Here is a 22,397-nt window from a genome sequence, read left to right as displayed (position 1 = left end):
CCAGGGGTCTGCCAACATTTACTTTCATAACCGTGATCGGAAGAAATGAATAGTCTCTTCACTTCCAGTTCTGGATGCAAACGTAAAAGGCTCCCTGTGCCACCCGTTAGCTTTTGTGCAGACATAACATCAGCCGTAAAAGGGGGCGTGTCACGGCAGAGGGTTTGGCATCTGACAGGTTAAAATACGCCTCTTGTGAGGAATGACATTTTGTGCTTAGAAGCCTAGAAAACGTGTCTTACGTTTGAGAGAGGTCCTTCCAATGCACTTTGAACCTTACGCCTTTCCAGCCTTATCTGTCCTGCCTTCGCCGCCTGCGGACCCGCGGGTCTCCCCAGACACCTACGGGAGCTGACCCAGAGGCCAGCACTTCCTGTCCCCCAGCCTTGAAGTCCCAATGAACCGTTGGGGGACTCCTCTACCTGAGCCCGTGAGGAAACGACAACTATCAGCACGTGGCAACATAAAACCACTCAAGGAGCCACGCCACGCTCTGAGGACGTGGGGGCTGTGATAAGCAGCATCCCCACACGGGGCGGCGGTGGGGGCTTTCAGGAAATCTGGAACTGGACCCAGGAGGGTCCCGGACCCGGGACAACAAGCCTGCATGTCCCGGTGGCCCCTCTGGGGCTGTCGTCCTGCCTCGTCTTCCTCACTAAGCCGTGCCAGCGGTCACACTTGGCTGCTGCAGCTCATGGTGTCTCGGTGCCCTCTGCTCCCGTCTTGCAGGTGCCCCCTCACGTGAAGCACCCCAAAGCCGCCTCCCATTCTGCCAGCAGCCCGGCCTCCCCGCCCATCACCGGCACTGGGCCTTCAGGGTCATCTCTGATTTTCCCTCCGCGCCACACCACGCCTCCTGTGAATGACACTTTCTCAGTACTTGACGTGGTCTCCTCCGCTCTTGACCACCTGCCCAAAACGCCCAAGTCCTAATTCGTGTACATGTGACATAAAACTTGCCATTTTAAGTGTGCGGTTGGATGCCATGGACCATGTCCACAATGCCGCGGGGCCATCAGCACTATTTCCAAGATTTCCCATCACCCCCACCGGAAGCTCCATACCCATTAGGCACTGACACCCCCACGCCCGGCCCCTGCTCACCTCGAACCTACCTCTGTCTCTGTAAATTTGCCACAATAGGGATTTCATGCGAAGGGACGCCACGCAGGATCTGTCCTTTGGTACCTGGCCTGTCTCCCTTCGCCTAAGGTCTTCAGGGTTCCTCCACGTTGCTGCAGGTGTTGGCCACTCATGCCTTCGTGTGGCTGAGTGTTACTCCAGAGCACGGACACGCCGCGTCTCGTTCAGCCGCTCACCTGTGCTCCCCGCTTTAAGACCCTCTGTGCCCAGTGACCACGTCGGCTCTCCTGTTCAACCAAACCTCAGACCCCAGAGCAGCCCCACAGCCCAGTCCGGTCTTCTCTGCCCGCCGCTGAGCGCACACAGCACTGGCCCCGATCTGTGATGCCAGACCTGTTCCCAGGTCAAACGGAAATACTGACTCCCCAATGAATGTGTCCCAATGCTTCTGCTTTGGTGCCTCTCTTTTGCCTGGCACGCTCTCCTTCCACCCCCTCGGGCCACAGCCCTGCTCGCCCTGGCATGGCCAGCTCCGATCCCGCCTTCCGCTTTCCCAAGGCCACCTTGACCCTCTCAGTTCGAAGCTCACAGAAGACTTGATGCGGTGGCATTTGGCCACCTCTGACCTTCATCTCCTCTGCTGCTCTCTGAAGGCAGAATTCCCATCTGAGTCACCGGGTTTCCCACCGCACGGTGTCGAGTACTGGGCTTTGTCGAGGGCCAGCACCAACAAACATTTGCCGAACTGACTTCCTCCATATCGTGACTGCCAGGGAGGTGAACTGTGCCGGAGACCTAGCAGTCGGACTATGAGGCCGTGGAGAAAGACATTTACATTTTAAATGGAATCAAACGTCGACGGTTAGGGCGAAACACAGTAACCGCGGAAAAGATAGTAGTCAGTTTAGAGGAAATTACTGGCAAGGTGAGTCAGACTTGGGCCTCAGGGGTCTAGCAAAGCATAGAGGGTGGTCGCTCAACAAAATAAAGGTAGTATTTTCAGGGAGAAGGGAACCGGAGATCACTGAGGCACGGCAGGATGGGACTCCGGGATGGGACTGGGCAGGACAGAGCACGAGACAGGGAGGGCAGGACAGGGAGCTAACTCCTCGGGGCAATGTTGCCGCATCTGTGCCCCGCCCGTGCCGCCTGTGGGAGCCCTGAGCCATCCCCTGGGCAGGGTACTTGGTCCGGCTGTGTTTGGTGCAGACAGCTTGGTCTGAGGGCAGAGTGTCTGCTTGCCTTGTCGTGTTTAGCCTTGCGGTCCCTGGGAAGGGTGAGGGGGTCTTCAGTGGAGGAGGAGGGCACGGAGGCTGGGTCCCTGAGGTGGTGGTCCCGGAAGCGTTAAGCGGCGTCCCGTCTCGATTGGTCAAGTGGCTTGCACACCATCTCCTCCTATGAAAGGGCAGAGCTCAATCTTGCAGCCTGGGCTCAATCTTGTCAGGCAGAGGTCTAGACCCAGGAGCTGCTGTTATCGTCAATCAGGTGCCAGCCTTCCAGAGACTTGGGTACCAGCGAAGAGCCAATCCCCTGTCTGGTTGAGTTGTCACCGTGCCACGTTCAGCGGAGAGGCTCCGTGTGGCAGGTGACTCCCAAAAGAAAGGAAACTCAGGCACTGATCCCAGTGAACTTCACGTGGAGCCAGAACAGACCATTAAAAGGATGAGTGAGTTCTCAGGAAAGGAAGCAGAGAAAGCAAGTGTTATCATCTCGGGTTCCCTAGAAAACAAGGCCCAGCTGACGAGCCCGGTTCTCACTTCCCATGGTCACAAAAGGCACTAGTACAAAAGGACGAGGCCATAGGTACGACAGAGCTGTGTGTTAGCAATGCACTTGGCCGAATCCTTATTTCATGGAGTCATGGAGGACAAGGAGACACGTGAGCCAGAGAGAGGATAGGGGGGCCGGGCGGGTTTATAACTCGTCACCGGACGACAACTCTGACACGTTTCCAGAGCTGTGCTCGGGCTCCCTGGCTTTCTCACAGGGAACATCCTGGAACTGGACGGGGTGGGGAACACACTGAGTGGCGCGGGGGGGCTCGGCAGGAGAGAGCGGAGGAAGGGCTGCAGGTTTGGTCGGCTGCGAGCACCGCCTGAGTCAACAGCGTGACGTTGATGAAGTGTCCCCGGCCCCCACCCGGGAGGTTGTGTTTCACCGGGTTAGGTGTGAGGGACACCGATGGAGAACAGCGTGACAGAATGACCGCAAGGGAGCTTACCGTCTTGCCGTGGCAGAGAACTTGAGGGTGCTCGCCCTGGAATCAGGAAGACCGGGGCAGGGGCACCGGGGCTTAACCGTTCACAAGGCTGCTCTGGTGGAGAAGGGTTGGCCTGGAGTCTTGATGTCAAGGAATAACGGCGAGTTGGGCACAACCAGAGTGGACTTTCTAGAAGGGCCGGGTGGTCCCTCTCCCCGACAGTGTGTTGGCAGAGCAGGGGCGCTCAGGAGACAGGAATGTCCTGGGGCTTGAGGCCTCTGACACGATCCGTGGACACTGTCCGAGGGCTCTTCCAGACCTGCTGTTCCCCCAGGAAACGAGCCTGTGAAAAGGAAGTCTGAGACCTTCTGGAAGGTTATCGCCTCTGTTCCTTGAAGGCAGAACACAGCCAGATCAGCTGCACGGTGGGGACCATGGCGCTTTGCTCAGAAGGAGCATCAGTGAGGATCTGCCCGAGTGACTGCGTACATGAGAAGATACATTTTCCCAGCGACCTGGCAGTCTGACCATGAAGCTGCATAAATTACCGAATACTGAGGACGGAGTCACCTTCTCTACCGTAGCTACCTGATGAGGCAGCAACGGTGTGTTCGTTCGTTTGTTTTCTTAAAGGATAAATGACTTGAGAACCACTGGTGTTCAGCGACTCCTCATTAAGACAGTTGTTGCCAACAAAATGGTAGTCGTCAACGGTGTAGCCTTTGAAGTGAAGCTGTTGGGTGGTTTGAAGACAAATCCACCGTCCACACACTGTGGTCTTGGACGTACTTAACCTCTCAGTCTCACTTTCCACCTGCGGAAAACGGGGGTGAAATTATGACTCCCCTCATGATGTAAGTGGGAAGGCTAAGTGAATGGATCGACATCAGGTCCTAAACAGTCCCTGCCAGAGAGAAAGTGGTCAGTAAGCGGTCTGCAAAGCTCGCGGGACATAATCAGAGAAGAACCACATCTGTTCTGCTACGCAGACTTGGGGAGACCTTGTTCCCATCTTCCCACACTGAGTGCTTGTTCATCCTTTGAACATGACTTCTGTCTTTTGATAGCTGGGTTTCGCCACCAAGTGATTTATTTCCTGGAAGAGCTCGGGTTATGTTGCTGAATGTGGCCCCCTCGACAGCCCATACCGCCTGCTTCCAGGCTGGCAGAATCCCGATTTGGTTCTTTCATCCACCTCTCTGTCTGTCATAATGCAGGTAATTCCCGATTTCTCTAAGGCAGTAATGGTGGTCCCATTTCCCAGCCGGTCCTGTTTCTTTCTTTCTTTTTTTTTTTTTTTTAATGTTTTTATTTATTTTTGAGACAGAGAGAGGCAGAGCATGAGCAGGGGAGGGGCAGAGAGAGAGGGAGACACAGAATCCGAAGCAGGCTCCAGGCTCTGAGCCGTCAGCACTGAGCCTGACGTGGGGCTGGAACTCACAAACCGTGAGATCATGACCTGAGCCAAAGCCGGACGCTCAACCGACTGAGCCACCCAGGCGCCCCTGGCCGGTCCTGTTTCTATCTCCAGATGTCACCGAGTGAGGGTGCAATGTCTATAGCTGCAGCACACATTTTATGACCATGAGGGAAGCCATCCACCATCTTCAGGATGACAGCTCCAAAAGATGGAAAAACCATCAAAGATTGATGATGTCACCGAGTCACTGAAATAACCACCTCTAAACCTCCCTTGTGACCACCTCTAAAACTGTCTCACCTCTATTCTTGTTAAGGGACACGATAAATCCTCTGATCTTTTTAAAGTTTATTTATGTATTTTGAAAGAGACTGAGACAGAGCTAGTGGAGGAGAGGCAGAGACACAGGGAGACAGAGACTCCCAAGCAGGCTCCACACTGCCAGCGAAGAGCCTGGTGTGGGGCTTGAACTCACGGAACTGTGAGATCATGACCGGAGCTGAAACCAAGAACGGGACGCCTAGCCGACTGAGCCACCCAGGTGCCCCTAAATCCTCTTCCTGTGTAAGCCATTAGACGTTGGGTTTTCTATTACTTGTGTTGGAAAACATGTCCATTCACCCATGAGTGCTGTATTTCCTGAGGGCTTTCACATTTGGGAACATCACCTTCAGGGAGTAGAAATATCCTGGGTCACATTTTCCCCCCAAACCTTTGTAAACGTTGCTACCTTTTCACCTGACATTGAGAGCCACCATGGAGACATGTGAGGCCACCAGATCCCCCCCTACCTCTTCTCCTGAAGTCCAATAACACATCCAGGTATCTCTGGGGTTGGTCGTTCTACACCTTTTTCCTGGGACACAGTGAGGACTTTTGATCTGCAGATTTGGTTCTCTTATTTCAGAGATATTCCCTTATAGCTTGGAAAAAATTAATATCGGAGGACTCTTTTTAAAGAAATATCAACTGACCTCTTCCTAATTGCTTAAATGGTGCAGTCTTTTCCCGCTACGTCCAACTACGTTCCCTGCAGTTGATTCAAGCTTTTCCTGTAAGTCAGTAATTCAGGTGACTTGTGCCCGGTCTATTTCTTGGTCTTTCTAATTTGGTTTCTCTGGTGGGTGTTTCTGATTTTCATTTCGTTGCCTTAGCTGTATAATCCTTCTCTTCTCATTGTGCCGTTTCATCATTTCTTTCAACCCTTATTCTCTTCAGTTAATGTTCATATTAATTTGTTCTAGAACCTGGGACACATGTGACGAATTTTCTTCTCTTTGCTTACATTTTCTTCCGGGCTAGGTTCTTCATCTGTCTTGCCCACACTGTAGTTCTTTTTTTATTGCTTCCCCTGTTACGAAAGCCTTCAGCTTGGGTAGTGGACTTACTGCTTCTGTCTTGTTCATATTAAAATGGGTTGCTCTCTGTAAAACCTTCTATTTGTTCAAATATGTGAACAGATTTTCCTCGGCTGCTTTCTCACTGTACCTGAACGAGTTTGAGAGCTGGAAGATTGCATTTTTACCCATGTTTCCATGACCTGTATGTACATACAGTGAGGACTAGGGCTGACCCCCCCCCCCCCCCCGCCCCCGGCTGTGTGCGAGAGTGAGATTCTGGTAAACTCTTGCCCCCACCCTTGTTAGAAGCCTCCCCTGTCCCTGTGACAAAGATGTCCTTGGACTTTGAATCTCTGCCTCAACTCGGTGCAAAGGCCTAGAAAGTGGCAAGCCCTAAGTGCTTTTTCCCAGCTCTGGTCGGGTCCTGGGGCAGCAGGGGCTGCTTTCTACTCAAGATAGTTTTGTCTCCCCTGCGTTTCCCTGGTGGTTTGCTTCTGTGCTCACCCTCCCGCTCTGTGGATTCACCAAAAATTCATGGTATTTTGTCTACTTGGTTTCCTTCCCTGGTAGGGATTTGTGCGGAATGGGAATGAGATTCAGATGCCATGATCGGCAGCGGGCTTCTAGTTCACTGAGTACCGTTTTTGACGTTTGTAGCACAAAGCTGTACTTAAGTTTTTAGTTCTTTCTTTCTTTTGCTGATTTATGCGACTCTTTTGTTCACTTCATTAGCGATGGTGGGAGCCAGGTTCTGTGATCCAGACTCAGGCTGTTATTTTTAGGTGGATATCTTCTCCAGGCTCACGGCGCCGCGTTGGTCCTGAATATATTCCTGCAGGGACTGCGGGTTCTAGAATTTGCAAATAAATCTCAATAGTTCCGAAAGAAGAAGGAAGAAGGGCAATGAACGCAGACCCTCATGGCGACTTGCTGCTAACTAACATCCACACAGCAATTCCATTTAAAACACACTAGCTCCTCGCCTCGTTTTCATCCCGTCCCAGAAGGACGGGACTGCTTGTCCTGTATCCCCAGAACCTAAGTCTGCGCTTGGCCCAGAGAAGCCCAGTAAAGTTTGGAACAAATGAACGGCTGTTATCCCATTTTACAGATGGGAGACTGAGGCTACAATCAAGGACCTGGTCCAAGGCCACATATCTGAAGGTGGATGAAAACGGGGCAAACAGGGAGGCCGGAAGACGACGCGGAGGACGACGAGCCCGTGGGAGGCACCCGGGGTGGCCCCCGGAGGCAGGTCCCCAGCGGTGCCCTCCGGGAGCTCCGCCTCCCTACCGGGCGGCACCTCCCCTCCGCGGGACCAGCGTCCCTCGGCGCCCCTGCGCGGTTGCCACGGAAACCAGGCAGCCGCGCAGGCGCCTGGAGCTCAGGGGGCGGGGCGCGCGCCGGGCCGGAGTGAGCCGGCACTGCGCATGCGCAGCGTCTCGGTTGCTAGGTTCCGCCTCGCGTCGCGTCGGGTGGCTACGGTGAGGTCCCGGAGCCTCGGGGTGGCGACGGGAACGTTCGAATCCGCCTCGGTGCCTGCGCGTATCTGCAGGTTGTCGCCTTTTCCTGCCCAAAGTGAGAGGATCTCTCCGATCCCTGTCCCCCTCCTCCGGAAGGACCTCTCCGTGGACGCCTCTGGCGGTGTCCCGACCCCTGCAGCCGGCCGCCCCTCGGAGGGACAAGGAAGAGCTTCCAGGCGGGCGAGGGAAAGAGGGAAAGCAGCCAGCCATGTCGAACGCGTAAGTTATGGGCTGCCGGCTTAGAGGCATGGGGTGGGCTTCTTCAGACGGAAGGATAGCTTCCTCTGCTTCTTTTCTTTTTTTCTTTTCTTCTCTCTCCCACCCTCCTTCTTATATTGCAGCAAACATAGGCCCAGTATAGAGTGTCCGCTTCTTGGGGACACGGAAGGCCATCCACTTAGGTGTCCCTCCTCCCTGGCCCACCACCCTCTCCGCCCATGAAGATGCGCTCCCGCAAGCCCGCTGCTCGTGTCTGCTAAGCCCTCGCCGCTGTGTTTTCGAGGAAGCAGTACCTTCAGTAGGTTCGGTACTTGGCCTGCTTTTCCCTTGACCTGGCTCAGTAGTAAATGGATTGCTTTGCGAAAACACGCGGGGCCCATATTAAGTCAAGAAAGGAGTTACGGAAGCTTTGTGGTACCGCATTGTTCACCACACCCCTACCGTGTAGGACTTGTTACTGTTGTTGGTTTTTTGCTTTTTTCCCGTTTTACAGCTGAGGAAACAGGCACAAATAGACAAGTAGTTCATACACAGCGCGTCCACGACATTTTTTTTAATGGTTATTTATTTGTGAGACGGAGAGAGACAGAGCATGAATGGGGGAGGGTCAGAGAGAGAGGGAGATACAGAATCCGAAGCAGGCTCCAGGCCCCGAGCTGTCAGCACAGAGCCCGACGCGGGGCTCGAACTCACAGACCGTGAGATCATGACCTGAGCCAAAGTCGGACGCCCAACCGACTGAGCCACCCAGGCGCCCCAAAGCTTGCTATTTCTAACCCTGTTTTTAGGTGAGAAAATCAGAGCAGAGAGGCCAAGGGCCTGCTGAGATGTTGCGGGTGGGGAAGGTCAGGGGCTCTGTCGTGCAGGTGTTGAGTTTGAAGAGCCAGTTGGACATCACACAGAGGTCAAGTAGGCCATTGGAGGGTCAAGCCTCGAGTTCAGGAGAGAGGTCTGCGTGTGAAATAGAAGCTCGACAGGTGTTGGTATGTACATGGGCTTTATTAACACGGAATGAGGGTAGACAAAGAGAGAGAGGGGTCTGAGGACGAAGCCTTGAGCTTTGAATCATCGGTGGCAAGAGACTGGATACCAGCAAAGGGATCGAAGGTGTGATCAGTGAGGAAGAAGCAAACTCGCGGGGCCCCGGAAGCCAGGTGAACAAGAAGTAATGTTTCTCCCAGAGCGGGGAGTGACAGACTCAGACGCTGCTGAGGAGGGTCAGAGGAGAACCAAGAAGGACCATCCATTTAGCACCGGGGAGTCGGGTGGTACCCTTGACCCTCAGTGGGGATGCGGCAGGGAGGTGGCCGGGAGGGGGAGAGGGAGACCTTGTAGACAGTGAGCACCGCCACCTTTTTGAAGGAGTTTTGCTTTAAGGGGCGGCTGGGTGGTTGAGCGTCTGGCTTCGGCTCAGGGCATGATCTCGCGGTTCGTGGGTTCGAGCCCCGCGTCGGACTCTGTGCTGATAGCTGGGAGCCTGGAGCCTGCATCAGGTTCTGTGTCTCCCTCCCTCTCTCTGCCCTTCCTCTGCTCATTCCCTCTCTCTCTCGCTCAAAAACAAATAAACATTTAAAAAAATGTTTTGCTGTAAGCTGGTGAAAGGCTGTGGGGCCTGGAGAAGGGGGAAGTGGGGTGATGATAGTGGGGGCGCATGAGCCCCAGCGGGTGGCTTAAAGTCCTGGCCTCCAGGGAGACGTTGAGTTACTTATCCCAGGGAAGTGAGGAGGGTAGAGTCTGTCAGCAAATGCTGTTCTCGGGGCAGACGTCTTGTGGGGGCCTGGAAAAATGGTAGACGGACAATGGAGGCACTGAGGGGCCGTGGTAATACCACCTGATGAAATGAGGTTCAAAGCTAGGGAGTGGGTGGTGGGAGGAACGGGCGAATGGCCCGGACGTGGCAGTGAGGAGCAGGGACCTTGACCCTGTGTCCCCACTGTGGTTAGAGGAGCCTGGGGGAAAGGGAGCCTCTCTTTGTGAAGCCTGCAGGGGAGGACAGCTGAGCCTCCCTTAAGCAAGGAAGCCGAGGGAATATCCTGGAAAGAGGACAAACAGCTAGAAGAACTTGAAGACTTACCCTGAATAAAATATTTGGGGGAGAACAGCCAATTTTACAAGCTTTAGATTTTCCATGGAAGTACGCGGTAGGTCTCAATGGTCGTCTTCCCCTCCCCCACCCACCCAGACACAGAAAAACTGCCAAAATCTGGAAATAACAATCTGCTCGTTATCAACTGGTGTATCGTGTTCGCCACCCACAATCCTCCTGACCTCAAGATCTGTAATATTTCTTGGTCATACGCTCAACCCTGAAACCAGTCACGTACTTAAAATTTTCTATGCAGTCTCACAGATAAAATGCCACCTTCTCCTTACAAGGCGCGTGTTAAGCTTTCAAGAACGCCTTCACATCTGTTATCCTGTCCCGCAGCAATCCCTGGGGGCATCCAGAGAGGAAGCATTGTTACCCAGATTTGCCACTTGAGCAAGTAAAGGCACACGGCGGTTCAGTGACCAGCCCCAGACCGGCTACCCCAGGAGACAGATTCTGATTCTAAACATGGGGCACTTTTACCTTTAAAACCCCCCTTGCCATGACCAAGGAAAATAAAAACACAGGTCCACACAAACACGGGTGCAGGAAATGCCCTTAGCGGCATCATCCGCAATAATGAAAAGACAGACACAGGCCCTGTGTCCCTCCCCTGCAGAATGGGCCAGCAGAGTGGGGTGTGTGTATGCCTGGAGCATATTTGGCAAACAAGAAGAAGGAGGCCTTGATACATGTTAAAGCACCTGTGAACTTGGCAAACGTTGTGCTGAGTGAAAGGAGCCAGTCGGCAAGGGCCCCCTCCTGTGTGGGTCCTTACCTGAAGTGCCCACCACCATAGGCAAATAGAGACCGAAACTAGATTAATGGTTGCCTGGGGCTAGGAGGAGGCGGGCTGGGGGTGACAGCTAGTGGGTACGGGGTTCCTCTCGGAGATGAAAATGTTCTCAGGGCACCTGGGTCGCTCGGTCGCTTAAGTGTCCGACTCTTGGTTTCCGCTCAGGTCATGATCTCACAGCTTCGTGGGTCCGAGCCCCATGTTGGGCTCTGTGCTGACAGTGCAGAGCCTGCTCGGGATTCTCCCTCCCCCCTTTCTCTCTCTGCCCCTCCCCTGCTCGCGCTGTCTCTGTCTCTCTCAAAATAAATAAATAGACTTAAAAAAAATGCTCTCAAATTAGAGGTGTTGGTTGTGAATACACTAAAAACCACTGATGTGTGCACTTTTAAGGGATAAATTCACAGCACATGAATTTTAGTTTGCTGATGTTGTTATTTAAAAACTCATCTTGGGGCGCCTGGGTGGCGCAGTCGGTTAAGCCTCCGACTTCAGCCAGGTCACGATCTCGCGGTCCGTGAGTTCAAGCCCCGCGTCAGGCTCTGGGCTGATGGCTCGGAGCCTGGAGCCTGTTTCCGATTCTGTGTCTCCCTCTCTCTCTGCCCCTCCCCCGTTCATGCTCTGTCTCTCTCTGTCCCAAAAATAAATAAAAAACGTTGAAAAAAAAATTAAAAAAAAAAAAAAACTCATCTTGGGGCGCCTGGGTGGCTCAGTCAGTTGAGCATCCGACTTCGGCTCAGGTCGTGATCTTGCAGTCCGTGAGTTCGAGCCCCGCATCGGGCTCTGTGCTGACAGCTCGGAGCCTGGAGCCTGCTTCGGATTCTGTGTGTCTCTGCCCCACCCCCGCTCATGCTCTGTCTCTCACTCTCAAAAATAAGCAAACATTAAAAAAAAGAATTAAAAAACAAAATCATCTTGCCACGTCCCTTGTCTCACACGATGTTCCCCGGGCACTGGTTCAGCAGAAGGATGCGGGGACTGTGGGGCAACGAGGCGGGGTAGGTCTCCAGGGGACGTGGGGGGTCTCCAGGCTGGCCTGGCCAAGGCACCGTGGCCGGGCTGCTGGCAGTCCAGAGAGTGGCCGGGCTGTGACCAGTGGGCACACATCGAGGAACATCAGGACAGCAGGGAGACTGGAGGGCAGTGAAGCGAAGGTCGGTCTCCAGAGAAAAGGCTGTCGATGCGGCAGTTGGCCTGCTCACACGGCTACTTAATATTTGCCATCAACCAATGACCTCTGTCTGGTCTTTCTAGCCAGGATCACGCAGCAGGTGAGGGAGGAAGAGGCTGCCGCCCAAAAGGCAGGACTTGGACGGCTGAAGCCACAAGGAGGATCTGCGGCCCAAAGCTCCAGTGAGGGGTCCGCCCAGCCATGGCCTTGGAGGCGTTTCTGCTTCCTTGACCCTGGATGGAAGCCAGTGAGTGAGCTAGGGCAGCGAGGCCTCCCCGGGCTGGGTCTGTCCCAAAGCAGGGTCCAGGCTTTCTTAAATTCTAGTTGTGTTCTGCCATTAATCTGGGCGCCTTACCCCAGTGGAAGTCCCCCCCTCCACGTCCCTTGCTCACGACGGGTTGGGTCTTCGTGGGATTCAGGTCACCCCACCTGCACCCCACGGAGGCAGCCTCCCCGGAGCGTTGCACAACCTTAGTGCTGACTGGTGTGGTAAGTGCTTTGAAGTCTGATAAGCGCCCCTTATCTTTTATTGATGACCCCGCCCCCCCATTTAGAAATCTCAACTGGCTTCATTTGTGGAGCCTCCAGGATCTTATCCCCAAATTCTTGGTGATATTAAATCTGCTTGTCAGTCTCAGGAGGCTGCTTTCTTTTCGTCCGGCCTCTCCTGCCGTCTGCCCCTTCTGATCCTCTGCAGCTAGCGTTCCAGAATTTTCTTCAGTGACATTGTGTGGCTCCCACCATATTCATTTTTAGATGTTTCATCGGTACCGGGAGCGAGGTCTCGTTTTTCCTGCTTTTCTCCGCGTTTAGTTTTTGTGGCTTTCGCCAAAAAGCTTTGCTGTAGCAGGTGACTTCTTATATTTGTTACCGACCTCCTTGCATTTTGCAGCTGTGTCATTTACAGGCAGTTTCTTAAATCTTTTGTGTTAATTAATCCCTTTTCATTCCGCTTCGTCCTTTTTGACTCCTGCCTTCCAGATTTCTAGTGTGTCTCCTGAAAATGCTTTTGGTCTCTGGTGTTCAGCGTCTTGAGGGGCTGACAGCATCTGTTCTCTGGGTATGTGGACAGTATTCTGCATCAGGCGTATGCCGTAAATTAAATTTATTGAGCATTTTCTTGGCATCTGTGGAAACAATCTTCGGTCTGTAGTGTTCTGTTGCTGTATTTAGCTCTGCTTCTCTTTATGTGAAATTCTCGCAGATTCCTGGGATGACCCCTCCCTGGTCAGAGGGAACCACTCTTTTGATCTGGCGCTGGCTACATCCTGTTTGCTAACTGGGATTTTAGATCCAGGTTCTAAACAAAATTAGCCTGTAATTGTCTTCTGTATCGTCCTGACAGGTGTAGACCACAAAACAAACCACGCGGTTTTCTGTTTTATGTGGACACTTTCTCTGTAGCCGGCGTCACCCATCAGGTCAGGGGACGCCGGGGTCTGCCGTCCCCCCTCAGAGTGTCTGAGTCTGGGCTCTGGCGAACTGAGAATGTGCTCGGCCCCCCGACACCCTGCACAGCCTCCCCCCCCCCACCCCGGCTCCCCTGGGCACGTACGCGACAAGCTGGCCTGGACGGCTCCACGTGGTACAGCAGCCCCCTTGGTTTCTCCTCCGCCTCCCCTGTCCCGTTTGCCTGTCGTTTAAAGGCCCAGCAGGCAGAGTGGCCCCATGCGCCACGCTGGGACCGGGCAGAAGGTGCTACTGTTGCCGTTACGGGGCAGAGTGTCCGATAAACAGCCGTTTCTTCTGCAAGGAGCGGCAGGTCCCGTGCTGAGCGGAATCTAACTTTCCCCTGAAAACGTTCTCTCTTCATCAAGTCGTCTGGCAGAGATTTTTCCACTGGCAATGGTTTTTAAAGATGGCCAGGTTTGGAGACATGGGACGTTGGCGCCCGCGGATGGCACGCCCGAGGCAGCGTTCAGTATGAACCTCGGTGGAGTGCTGGGGTGGGGCCGTGTGTTTTCAACCGTGAATCCGTGTTTTCTCGTGGCGCCCATCAGAGCTATGCCCTGCGAGGCGTCACCCTCGTCTGCTTTCACCCCGAAGACCAGGGAGCCACAAAGCGCTCAGAGTATGGGCACTGGGGCCGGCCTGCCTGGGCGAGGGCCCTGCGTGCAGATCGCTCTGCTTTGGGCAACTTTGCCGTGTCTCCGTCCGCCCGCCTGCAAACCGCAGCGACGATAGCACCTGCCCCATGGGGTTGTCGGGTTTCAGGAGCACTGAGGACGGTGACCGACGTGACGTCCTGGTGAGCTGTCACCCTCATCATCACCATCGTCATTGTCATCGCCATCATCTGAACCTGAAAGACTGGGCACCAAGGAAAGCTTGTGACCTGTGGCCGGGAAGATGAACATCTCTCATCTCTGCCCCAGGAACACAAACATAACGGATTAATGGGGCGCCCGGGTGGCGGTTGAGCCTCCGACTTCGGCTCAGGTCATGATCTCGCGGTCCATGGGTTCGAGCCTCGTGTCGGGCTCTGTGCTCACAGCTCGGAGCCTGGAGCCTGCTTCGGATTCTGTGTCTCCTGCTCTCTCGCTGTCCCTCCCGGGCTCATGCTCTGTCTCTCTTGCTTTTAAAAATAAATAAAAAATTTTTTAAAAATTGATTAAAAAATGTTTTGGGGCACCTGGGTGGCTCAGTCGGTTGAGCATCTGACTTCAGATCAGGTCATGATCTTGTGGTCTGTGGGTTCGAGCCCCACATCAGGCTCTGTGCTCACAGCTGGGAGCCTGGAGTCTATTTCGGATTCTGTATCTCCCTCTCTCTCTGCCCCTCCCCCACTTGTGCACGTGCTCTCTCTCTCTCTCTCTCTCTCTCTCTGTCTCTCTCTCTGTCTCATAAATAAACTTTAAAAGTGACCACTTCCCCATATTCTCCCTTTTAAACAATAAGAAAATAAAAAGTAAAAAATGTTTAGTTTTTTTAATGTTTTATATTTTTTAATGTTTATTTTTAAAAACGTTTTCAGTTGTTAAGTTTATACGAACCGATAACATACTGACACGTACTTATTATGCTTAATAGGGTAACATCACATTTTAAAATAAAACGAAAATATTTTAAGTTGAAAAATCCAAGAATTGGAATTTTTTAATGCCAGGTGAAAACGTCCGCACCGGGAGCAGAGTGGGAGCCCGCAGCAGTGACTGGGCCCTGGCACAGGGACGGGCTCTGTGCCCTGGGACTGCTGCCCCCATGGGGCCTGGCTGCAAACCGGCCTGCAGGGCTACGGCTGGACCCCCGTGAATCTGGGTGGGATCGCCCTTCCCGGTGGTGCCCTCGCTGGGCCGTGCATGGTGAGACACCAGCTTCTCGGCTGGGAGGCAAGCTGAGGAAGGCGTAGACACTCAGAATGTATAAAGAACCCCCAGGAATTAGTAGAAAAACAATCCGACATAAAAACAAGCAAAGCAGGGGCGCCTGGGTGGCTCAGTCGGTGGAGCCTCCGACTTCGGCTCAGGTCGTGATCTCACGGCTCGTGGGTTCGAGCCCCACGTCGGGCTCTGTGCTGACCGCTCAGAGCCTGGAGCCTGCTTCGGATTCTGTGTCTTCCTCTGTCTCTGACCCTCCCCCGTTCATGCTCTGTCTCTCTCTGTCTCAAAAATAAATAAACATTAAAAAAATGTTTTTAAAAAACTAAGCAAAGCAAATGGATAAACAACCTCCAACGACCAGAGTGCGTGGAGATACTCAGTCTCATTTGCCATCAAGTGAACGGACGTTAAAAGGGGGAGGTCCAGTTTGTCACCCACCCCCTTGGCAAGAGTTAGGAGTGTACTTTCTGGCGGTGGTGGTTCTGTTTTTGGTCAAGGTAGAGGTGGCGGTGCCGTGTTGAATCGTGGTCTGGAGCTCAGACTCATGCACACTGGGCTCAGACACCCACCTCCCTCTCAGGAGCAGGCCACCTCCCCCTCCCACCACACAGAGAGGCACAGGAGCCCTGCTCAGGGAGCGTCCCCTGCAAGCATCACACATAACACAGGTCACGGCCCGTGGTCACTTCCGGCACCTGATGTTTACGGTTCTCAGAGGACAGGGCTGGTGCAACGAGGAGCAGAGAGTGGGGCCAGAGCAGAAGACCCAGAGGGCGTGCCTGGGAATGACCTTGGGAAGGTTGATGGGGAACTCCCAGGTAAACAAGGTGGACCGAATGAGCATTTCAATCTCCCACTCTTCCTGAATCACCTCCAAAATGGCAATAGAGGACTTCAAAGGCCATACACGCATGAGGGCCAAGGGAACATGCGAGCATTTGACAGGAGATATCACAAAAACCCAGAAGGAGGGACAACAGATGAGACAAGAGGGAAGAGGCAGGCTAGGGAACGCCGAGAACTCGGTACCTGCGGGCCAGCAGGGGGGCGGCGAGGGAAAGCCCACCTTCCGGCAGAGCCCTGGGAAGAGAGAGCGCAAGGCCTGGTCCTTCTGAGTGCTGTTTGTTCATTCTTGATGATGACTTACAAGAGTTTCTCTGGGGTGTAATTGTTCATTCATAGCATCTGCTCATGTTCAACTTTATAAGATAGTGTGGAATGACTTTCCAATGTCATTGTTCCAGTTTGTACCCCACCAGCTGTGTATCTGGACAGATCAGTTGAATATTCTAGTGATCAACTTCTTCGTCTATTAAATGAGTATAATGATGCAGGTTTTATGGGCCTCGTGAGGAATCGCTGTATATCATTTAGGTGAAAAGTCTTTTAATCTACGTATTTGATGATAATAGCAGTGGTCACATCCAAAAATCACATGCACCTCAAAATGAGACACAAATGGTCTAAAGGGCCTCGTAATTACATGCCGTGTTCTTAGCTCTCATTCGATGCCGCGTTACTGTTTGTTATATCAGATGCCCATTTTGTATGGCTCATGAAGGAATTTTTGCTTATTCTCTGTCTTCCCTCAGAATGTATAATAAGATGTGGCATCAGACCCAAGAAGCCCTCAATTCTCTGCTTGATAAAGAGTCTGAGACTGTGATGGAATCACAAAGAAATCAAGGTTTCATCTTCCAAATGTTAGCCACCTTCTACATAAAATACGTGCAGATCTTTAGAAACCTGGAGAATGTCTACGACCAGATTGTCCACCCACAGAAGCGACTGCTGATCCGAAAAATACTGGACGGGGTGATGGGTCGCATCCTGGAACTGAAGAATGACATGGTTGAATTGGAATTAACCGAGTTTCATTATTTCGATGACATCCTACAGGACCTAAAGTTGGCTCCTGTAAGTACTCGGCCTCTTTCCTCATCAGTGCCTTGTTTTAAATCGGATATGTAGGTCCGTAACCAATACTCTAGGCTTCCTAGGCACATTTACTGGCTGTTGTATGAAAAGGTGAAGCTTTGCCCTTCGGTTGGGCCATACTGCCATGGACAAGGATTGGGTTCCTGTAGTTGTGGGCACAGACAAATCTTTTCACAGTCCTTGGGTCCAGTGTTGGGTCTTACTTGGTCACCATGATGTCTGCCCAGGTCTGTTGGATGGAGGAGGCCAACCCTTTCGCAAATATCCTGTGGCACAAACCCTCCCAATTTCCAGTAGCAGTGCCCCTACTTTTGTTGCCCAAGGAGATCTCCTTCTGGCCTTTGTTTACCCCCATTTTCTTCGGGCTGATTGGCTGCTGGTTCCTTATTACCAGGTAGATGTGTCTCCTCCTCTCCTTTGGGTCTTTGGTGACTTGGGGACTTATGGCGATAGGCCTCTGAGGCTCAGACAAGAAAGAAGGGCCTCCTCTCTCTCTCTCTGATGCCCTGGAGCTGAGGACCTTCTGTCTCCCCACCACTGCCCTTCCGACCCCCACTGCCAGATGCCCAGAGTCTCTTCTGATGCTCTGGCCGAGTCAGCCAGAGGCCAGTGGACAGCTCCTTGCAGTGTCACAGTCCTGTGAGCTCAGTCTTCATTTCGAAAGGAACATTTCCCTAAAATAAAATTAAAAGGAGACAGTGTTCAATTTTCCACCTGGTGTGTAATGCTCCTTCCTTTCGAAAACATGCGAGATTCTATAAAGGTTATGTTTCTTTCCGGAATAGGTTTTTCTAGCATTGTTATTGCACTTTGTTAGAAAGGACTATAAAGGGTAACTAAAATGATGGAAAGTGTTGAAGGTCACTCTGAAACTTTCATGTCTGTCGCGTTCACTTACAAGAGCATGGCTTAAAGCCCTGGATTTTTTTCGGTCAGGTGTACTTTACTCCACCCGTGTGAAAATATCAAGAACCCCTGAGGATAAGCATGAAATCAACAGCCATTAAATCATATCCCTAAATCAAATTAGTGAAGTAGTATTAAATGTATTAATTTAATCCCAAGAATATTAAATAACCTGCTCAAAGTTGAAGAGTAAGACATCTATGAAATCTGTGTGGCGGGCTCCTTCAGATTTTCCCCTGCTTTTCCTCCTGCTTCAGTTGTCACCCCTCTGGTTGAGCTGGTTCATCTTTTCAAAGCTCATGAGCACTAAAAGGGGCGATGAACGAGTGACATTGTCCAGGAAGCCTTCCTGGTAGGAGACTGTCAACTGTGTGGTCCAGCACTTCTGGGGTGGGCACACTGAGCCACGTGACGACACTGGGGGCCAGGCGGGACCAGCGGCGGCACGGACCCCGGGAGCACTGCCGGGCCAGGGACACGCACACGTACCAGCTCTGGGAAGTCCTGTGGGGCTCAGCCCTGCAGTTCCCAGTGGAAGCCTGACCAACCAGCACCCCTGAGTCTGGGCCCCTGTGGCCGCCACCCACATGGCACACGGCTCCTCTATTCCATCGGGCCAGCACCCAGCTATCTGTGTGCAGTGTGACCCACAGCCCAGCCACAGCTGATCAGACCAGGGATGGGTGCTGGTGGCTGCCCCAGGCGATCCTTCCCCGAGAGATTCTGAAACTGAGACCGAGAGACTGGTTTCTGTCTTCGAGTCAGAACTGTGCTGCCCCAAATTTGCGAGTTCATCAGATGCTCAGAAGAGTGGAGAAAGCCGCTCTCCAGAGAACGCGAGAGAGGTCCCTTAGAGAATGGGAAACCCCAAAGCATCTGGGTTGGACATAAAGTGTTTTGCGGATGGAGGTCTAGCCGCAAACCCAAGCAACTGTCTTCGGCTTCCCTCCTCTTTCGTCCTCCGCTGCTCCGTTTCCTCACCCTCAGACTCTTCGTTCTTGGACCACGCGGAGCCGTGTCAATAACACGTTGTCGTCACAGTTGGAAAAGCACAACGCTTTAACACACCTACCAATAAATACAATCTCCACATTAAATCAAAGCGGAATCGCTCTCTTCTGACTTTCCTCCATCCCCCAGGCCACACTCACTCACTGGATCCTGGAAACCCACTTTCAGTTCACCCCAAAATTCCATCCGTCTGAGAAAAGTTTGGCTGTCAAAAGCAGTTGCCGTCTGGTATTGGTACAACCTCACCAAGTCCTAAAAAAGGACACCCCTTTCTGTTACAATGCTTCTTTAGGGGAAGGCCTGTTCAGAATTCCCTGGATAGGGGAGAGGGGGTGGACAGTCATGCCAGGACACGGAAAAGGGGACCGACCCCAAGGACCGAACCCTTAGCTTTGCCCAGCCAACTGGTCTACCAGAGGGCGGCCAGGAGGGTCTGAAAGAGTGCCTAGCATAGTGGTCCTCATGGGGGGTGGCCAAGGGCCACCCCACACCCCCAGATAGCACTTCTATCCTTCTGATGGTTGAACTTGGGCTCGTAAATATTCGCGTGACCTCCAGCAACTGAACTGGTTGGTAATATGCACAAGTGAAAAACAAGTTTATATTTATTGCATAGAAAACAAGCGTCCTACTAAAGCAAATGAACTTTGCCAATAACTTTTGTAATTTGGGGTCGTTTAGGTAAAAGTCCAACCAAAGTATTAGGGGGAAAAAACCTGTGATCATTTACAGGCAAATAGTTAACGGTGCCGATGATAAATCATCAGGTTTATTTCAAAGGTCTCTCCGTGGCAATACTTTGCTCTCTTAATTTGCATTATTGTTTGAGGTAGGCGGAGATGATGTTCTATTTCCTTAAAGAAATTCATGAAGTTATCATGAGTTAATTGTGAATTAATTGATGTGAGTTCTTAAGTTTTACGTAACGATTAAAATAAGGGCCACGGCGATGATTTTTCCTTATGATTTTATTTGTGTTTCCTTAGCGGTAATGAATTGTTTTTATGCCACTGGTGTCGTCACCTCTTGAATAAGGATGGGAGGTAAAACGCATCTCTTTGATATACAGTCCTTACTGTAGGTTTGAGATGGGTTTGAACTGTGTCCTTAAGTTGTGACAAATGTGCCCTTTTGCTTATTTTTTCTTTTCTCTAGCAACAATTAGATATTCCCATCCCCAAGTATTTTTTGAAGGAGAAGTTGGAAGTAATCAAAGGAAGAGAGAAAATCCTGGCTCAGATATTAGCTGACACTGGATTAGATATGGCCGAAAAGGTTTGTAAACCATTTTAACCACCATCACTCCATAATCTATAAAACCTCCTTTCCCCGTGGCTCCTGACTGTGCGAGAGACAGATTGTCTCCAGGGTGAGGAAAGCAGCACCCGTCCCCCCTGCTGTTCGGTATGTAAGAAGTTGCTTACCTTCAGGATGTGTCTTTGACGATTCATAACCATTATTTTCAAGGACTTAGAAACAGAGATCAGAACATAATGCTTTGTTGGGGATGTCAGTGTCTCTGAGATTAGGCAGACCATTGACTCTGTAATTCTTCAACTCAGGTTCACCAAACCTAAAGTCAGAAGCTGAGGGTTTCACGGGAAATAATTGCTAAGATAACCTACTGGGCAGTCTTTTCATTTCAGACTTTTCCACCCGGCACTGCCATATCCGCCGTCTGGCCAGTCACACATTGCGGTGACCCTCGCTGCCTCCCGAATCAGTGCCTCGTGCCCCTGGCTGGTCACGGCCCAAGCAGGGAGGCGGCAGTTGTGTGTCCAAACCGGGACAGTTCAGGGCCAGAGGGGCGCTCTCGGTAACTACGCGAGGGGAAACCAGCACGTGCGGGCTTCCCGCAGATGGGCCCCATTGGGTGTTGGGTCATGGCACCGTGGAAAATTCCGAGCACAGCCAGAATGGCAGCAGGGAGAGAGAAGGATGCGGCCTGTCTGCCTGCCTGGAGAAGCGGGTGGGCAACACGCACCGTCTGAGGCGTCTCTGTGCTCTCTGGCATTCGTGGCCGTGCTTCAAGCTGCAGGGAGGGCTCTCTCTTTCCCCTACACCTCGGCCTGTCGAAACGGTGCTCATTCAGCAGAGCCCAGCCTGATGCAGCAACCCTCCGGCACCTGTCCTGACCCTGCTAACGCAAGGCTGTCCCTCCTTCCTCCACCTCGCCCTTAGATGCCCGGCCCTTCCTCAGCACTGCACACTCCCGGAGGCCGGTCCCAGGGCTGTTTAGAGTGGGGGCCATCGAGCCGTCCTTGCACCTGTCCCTGCCTTCAGCCCGTGCGTCATTCAGAGGGAAGCCCTCAGCACCATCTGGCGCCCCCCAGAGGAATCCCCAGGCACAGAGCACTGACGAGCAGTGCAGACTTCACTGAGGGCTTTTTACAGGGGACACGAGAAGGGAGGTGACATCACAGACGCTACAGTAGAGCCCTAAAGATCCCTCTCTGCACCTTGTCCTGCTTACCCTCTCTGCTGTCCCTCTTCACTTGTGTGGGGAACTTTCTTTCCCAGCGGCCAGCCCCAGCTGGCCCACTGGATCCACTACGTAGACCTGGCCATCTCTGTCCCAGCCCCTGCTTCGGATGGGCTGAACATCCGCGAAACACCGGGCTCCGGGCAGCAGCACGCGACAGCTGTGTGACTTTCCCTTGGCCTTCAGTGCCTCACGAGACCCCATTTCCACCTTAAGCTGCCTCTTTCCTAAAGATATACGTACATGCAATATAGATCCCAAGAAGAATTCTGGGAGACAGATGTTACCGTCCTGTCCTCCATTTCTCATGCTTCGTATTTAGTCTCGGGCCCTCCACAAATGTTCAGAATCTTTGTCATCCTGCATAGACCACGCCAACCCTGAGAAGTATTCAGTAAGGGCTGCAACGATTTTCAGAGTGATGATGTCTGAAGGAAATAAGTACAATAATAACTCATGTTTGCAGGACACCTGCTCTCTGCTCCAGTGATTGAACAGGCCTCATCCAATTCGGTACCAAAATGGCATTCGTTCTACTCTGGCGTGCCAAGTGCGTTATTGAAAACGTGTGCTCCCTGCACATCTGAGATGATGAGGTGTCACTGAAAACAGAACTTGGAGGGACTGGTATGTGAAAGAGCTTCCTCAAGGGGAGCCAAGGCTGAGGCACAGTGGGGGCTTGGTCAGGAAGATGGCCAGTCGTGGCTCAAATTGGCTACACCCGTACTAACCGCGGGAGCTCGTGTGAATTATTTTTCTTCTATCGGGCTCCTTCTTCTTAACTCTTGAGCGGTCACAGCAATACCTGTCTTGGAGGTTGCTTTGTGAACTTGCTGAGGATATCTAAGAAAAGCATCTGGCCTCTCCGGGGTCTCAGTGAATGCCCCTCCCCACCCCTTGCT

At 52.4% G+C, this 22,397-nt stretch overlaps 1 protein-coding gene across 1 annotated transcript in view; it reads left to right on the top strand.

The window, feature by feature from the left end:
• Positions 1-6,934: 6,934 nt before the first annotated feature.
• Positions 6,935-22,397, top strand: part of IQCA1 (IQ motif containing with AAA domain 1) — a 154,701-nt gene continuing 139,238 nt past the window's right edge. The window contains exons 1-3 of the mRNA XM_027046990.2: positions 6,935-7,785; positions 16,751-17,075; positions 20,169-20,288. Of these exons, the coding sequence (XP_026902791.2) occupies positions 7,775-7,785; positions 16,751-17,075; positions 20,169-20,288 (456 nt within the window). The 5' untranslated portion in view covers positions 6,935-7,774. The remainder of the gene's footprint in view (positions 7,786-16,750; positions 17,076-20,168; positions 20,289-22,397) is intronic.

The sequence above is a fragment of the Acinonyx jubatus genome, chromosome C1 (assembly GCF_027475565.1).
Source record: "Acinonyx jubatus isolate Ajub_Pintada_27869175 chromosome C1, VMU_Ajub_asm_v1.0, whole genome shotgun sequence".
In the NCBI taxonomy this organism is placed as follows: Eukaryota; Metazoa; Chordata; class Mammalia; order Carnivora; family Felidae; genus Acinonyx; species Acinonyx jubatus.
The sequence above is the reverse complement of the archived record's forward strand: the minus strand, read 5'-3'. Positions and strand labels throughout refer to the sequence as shown.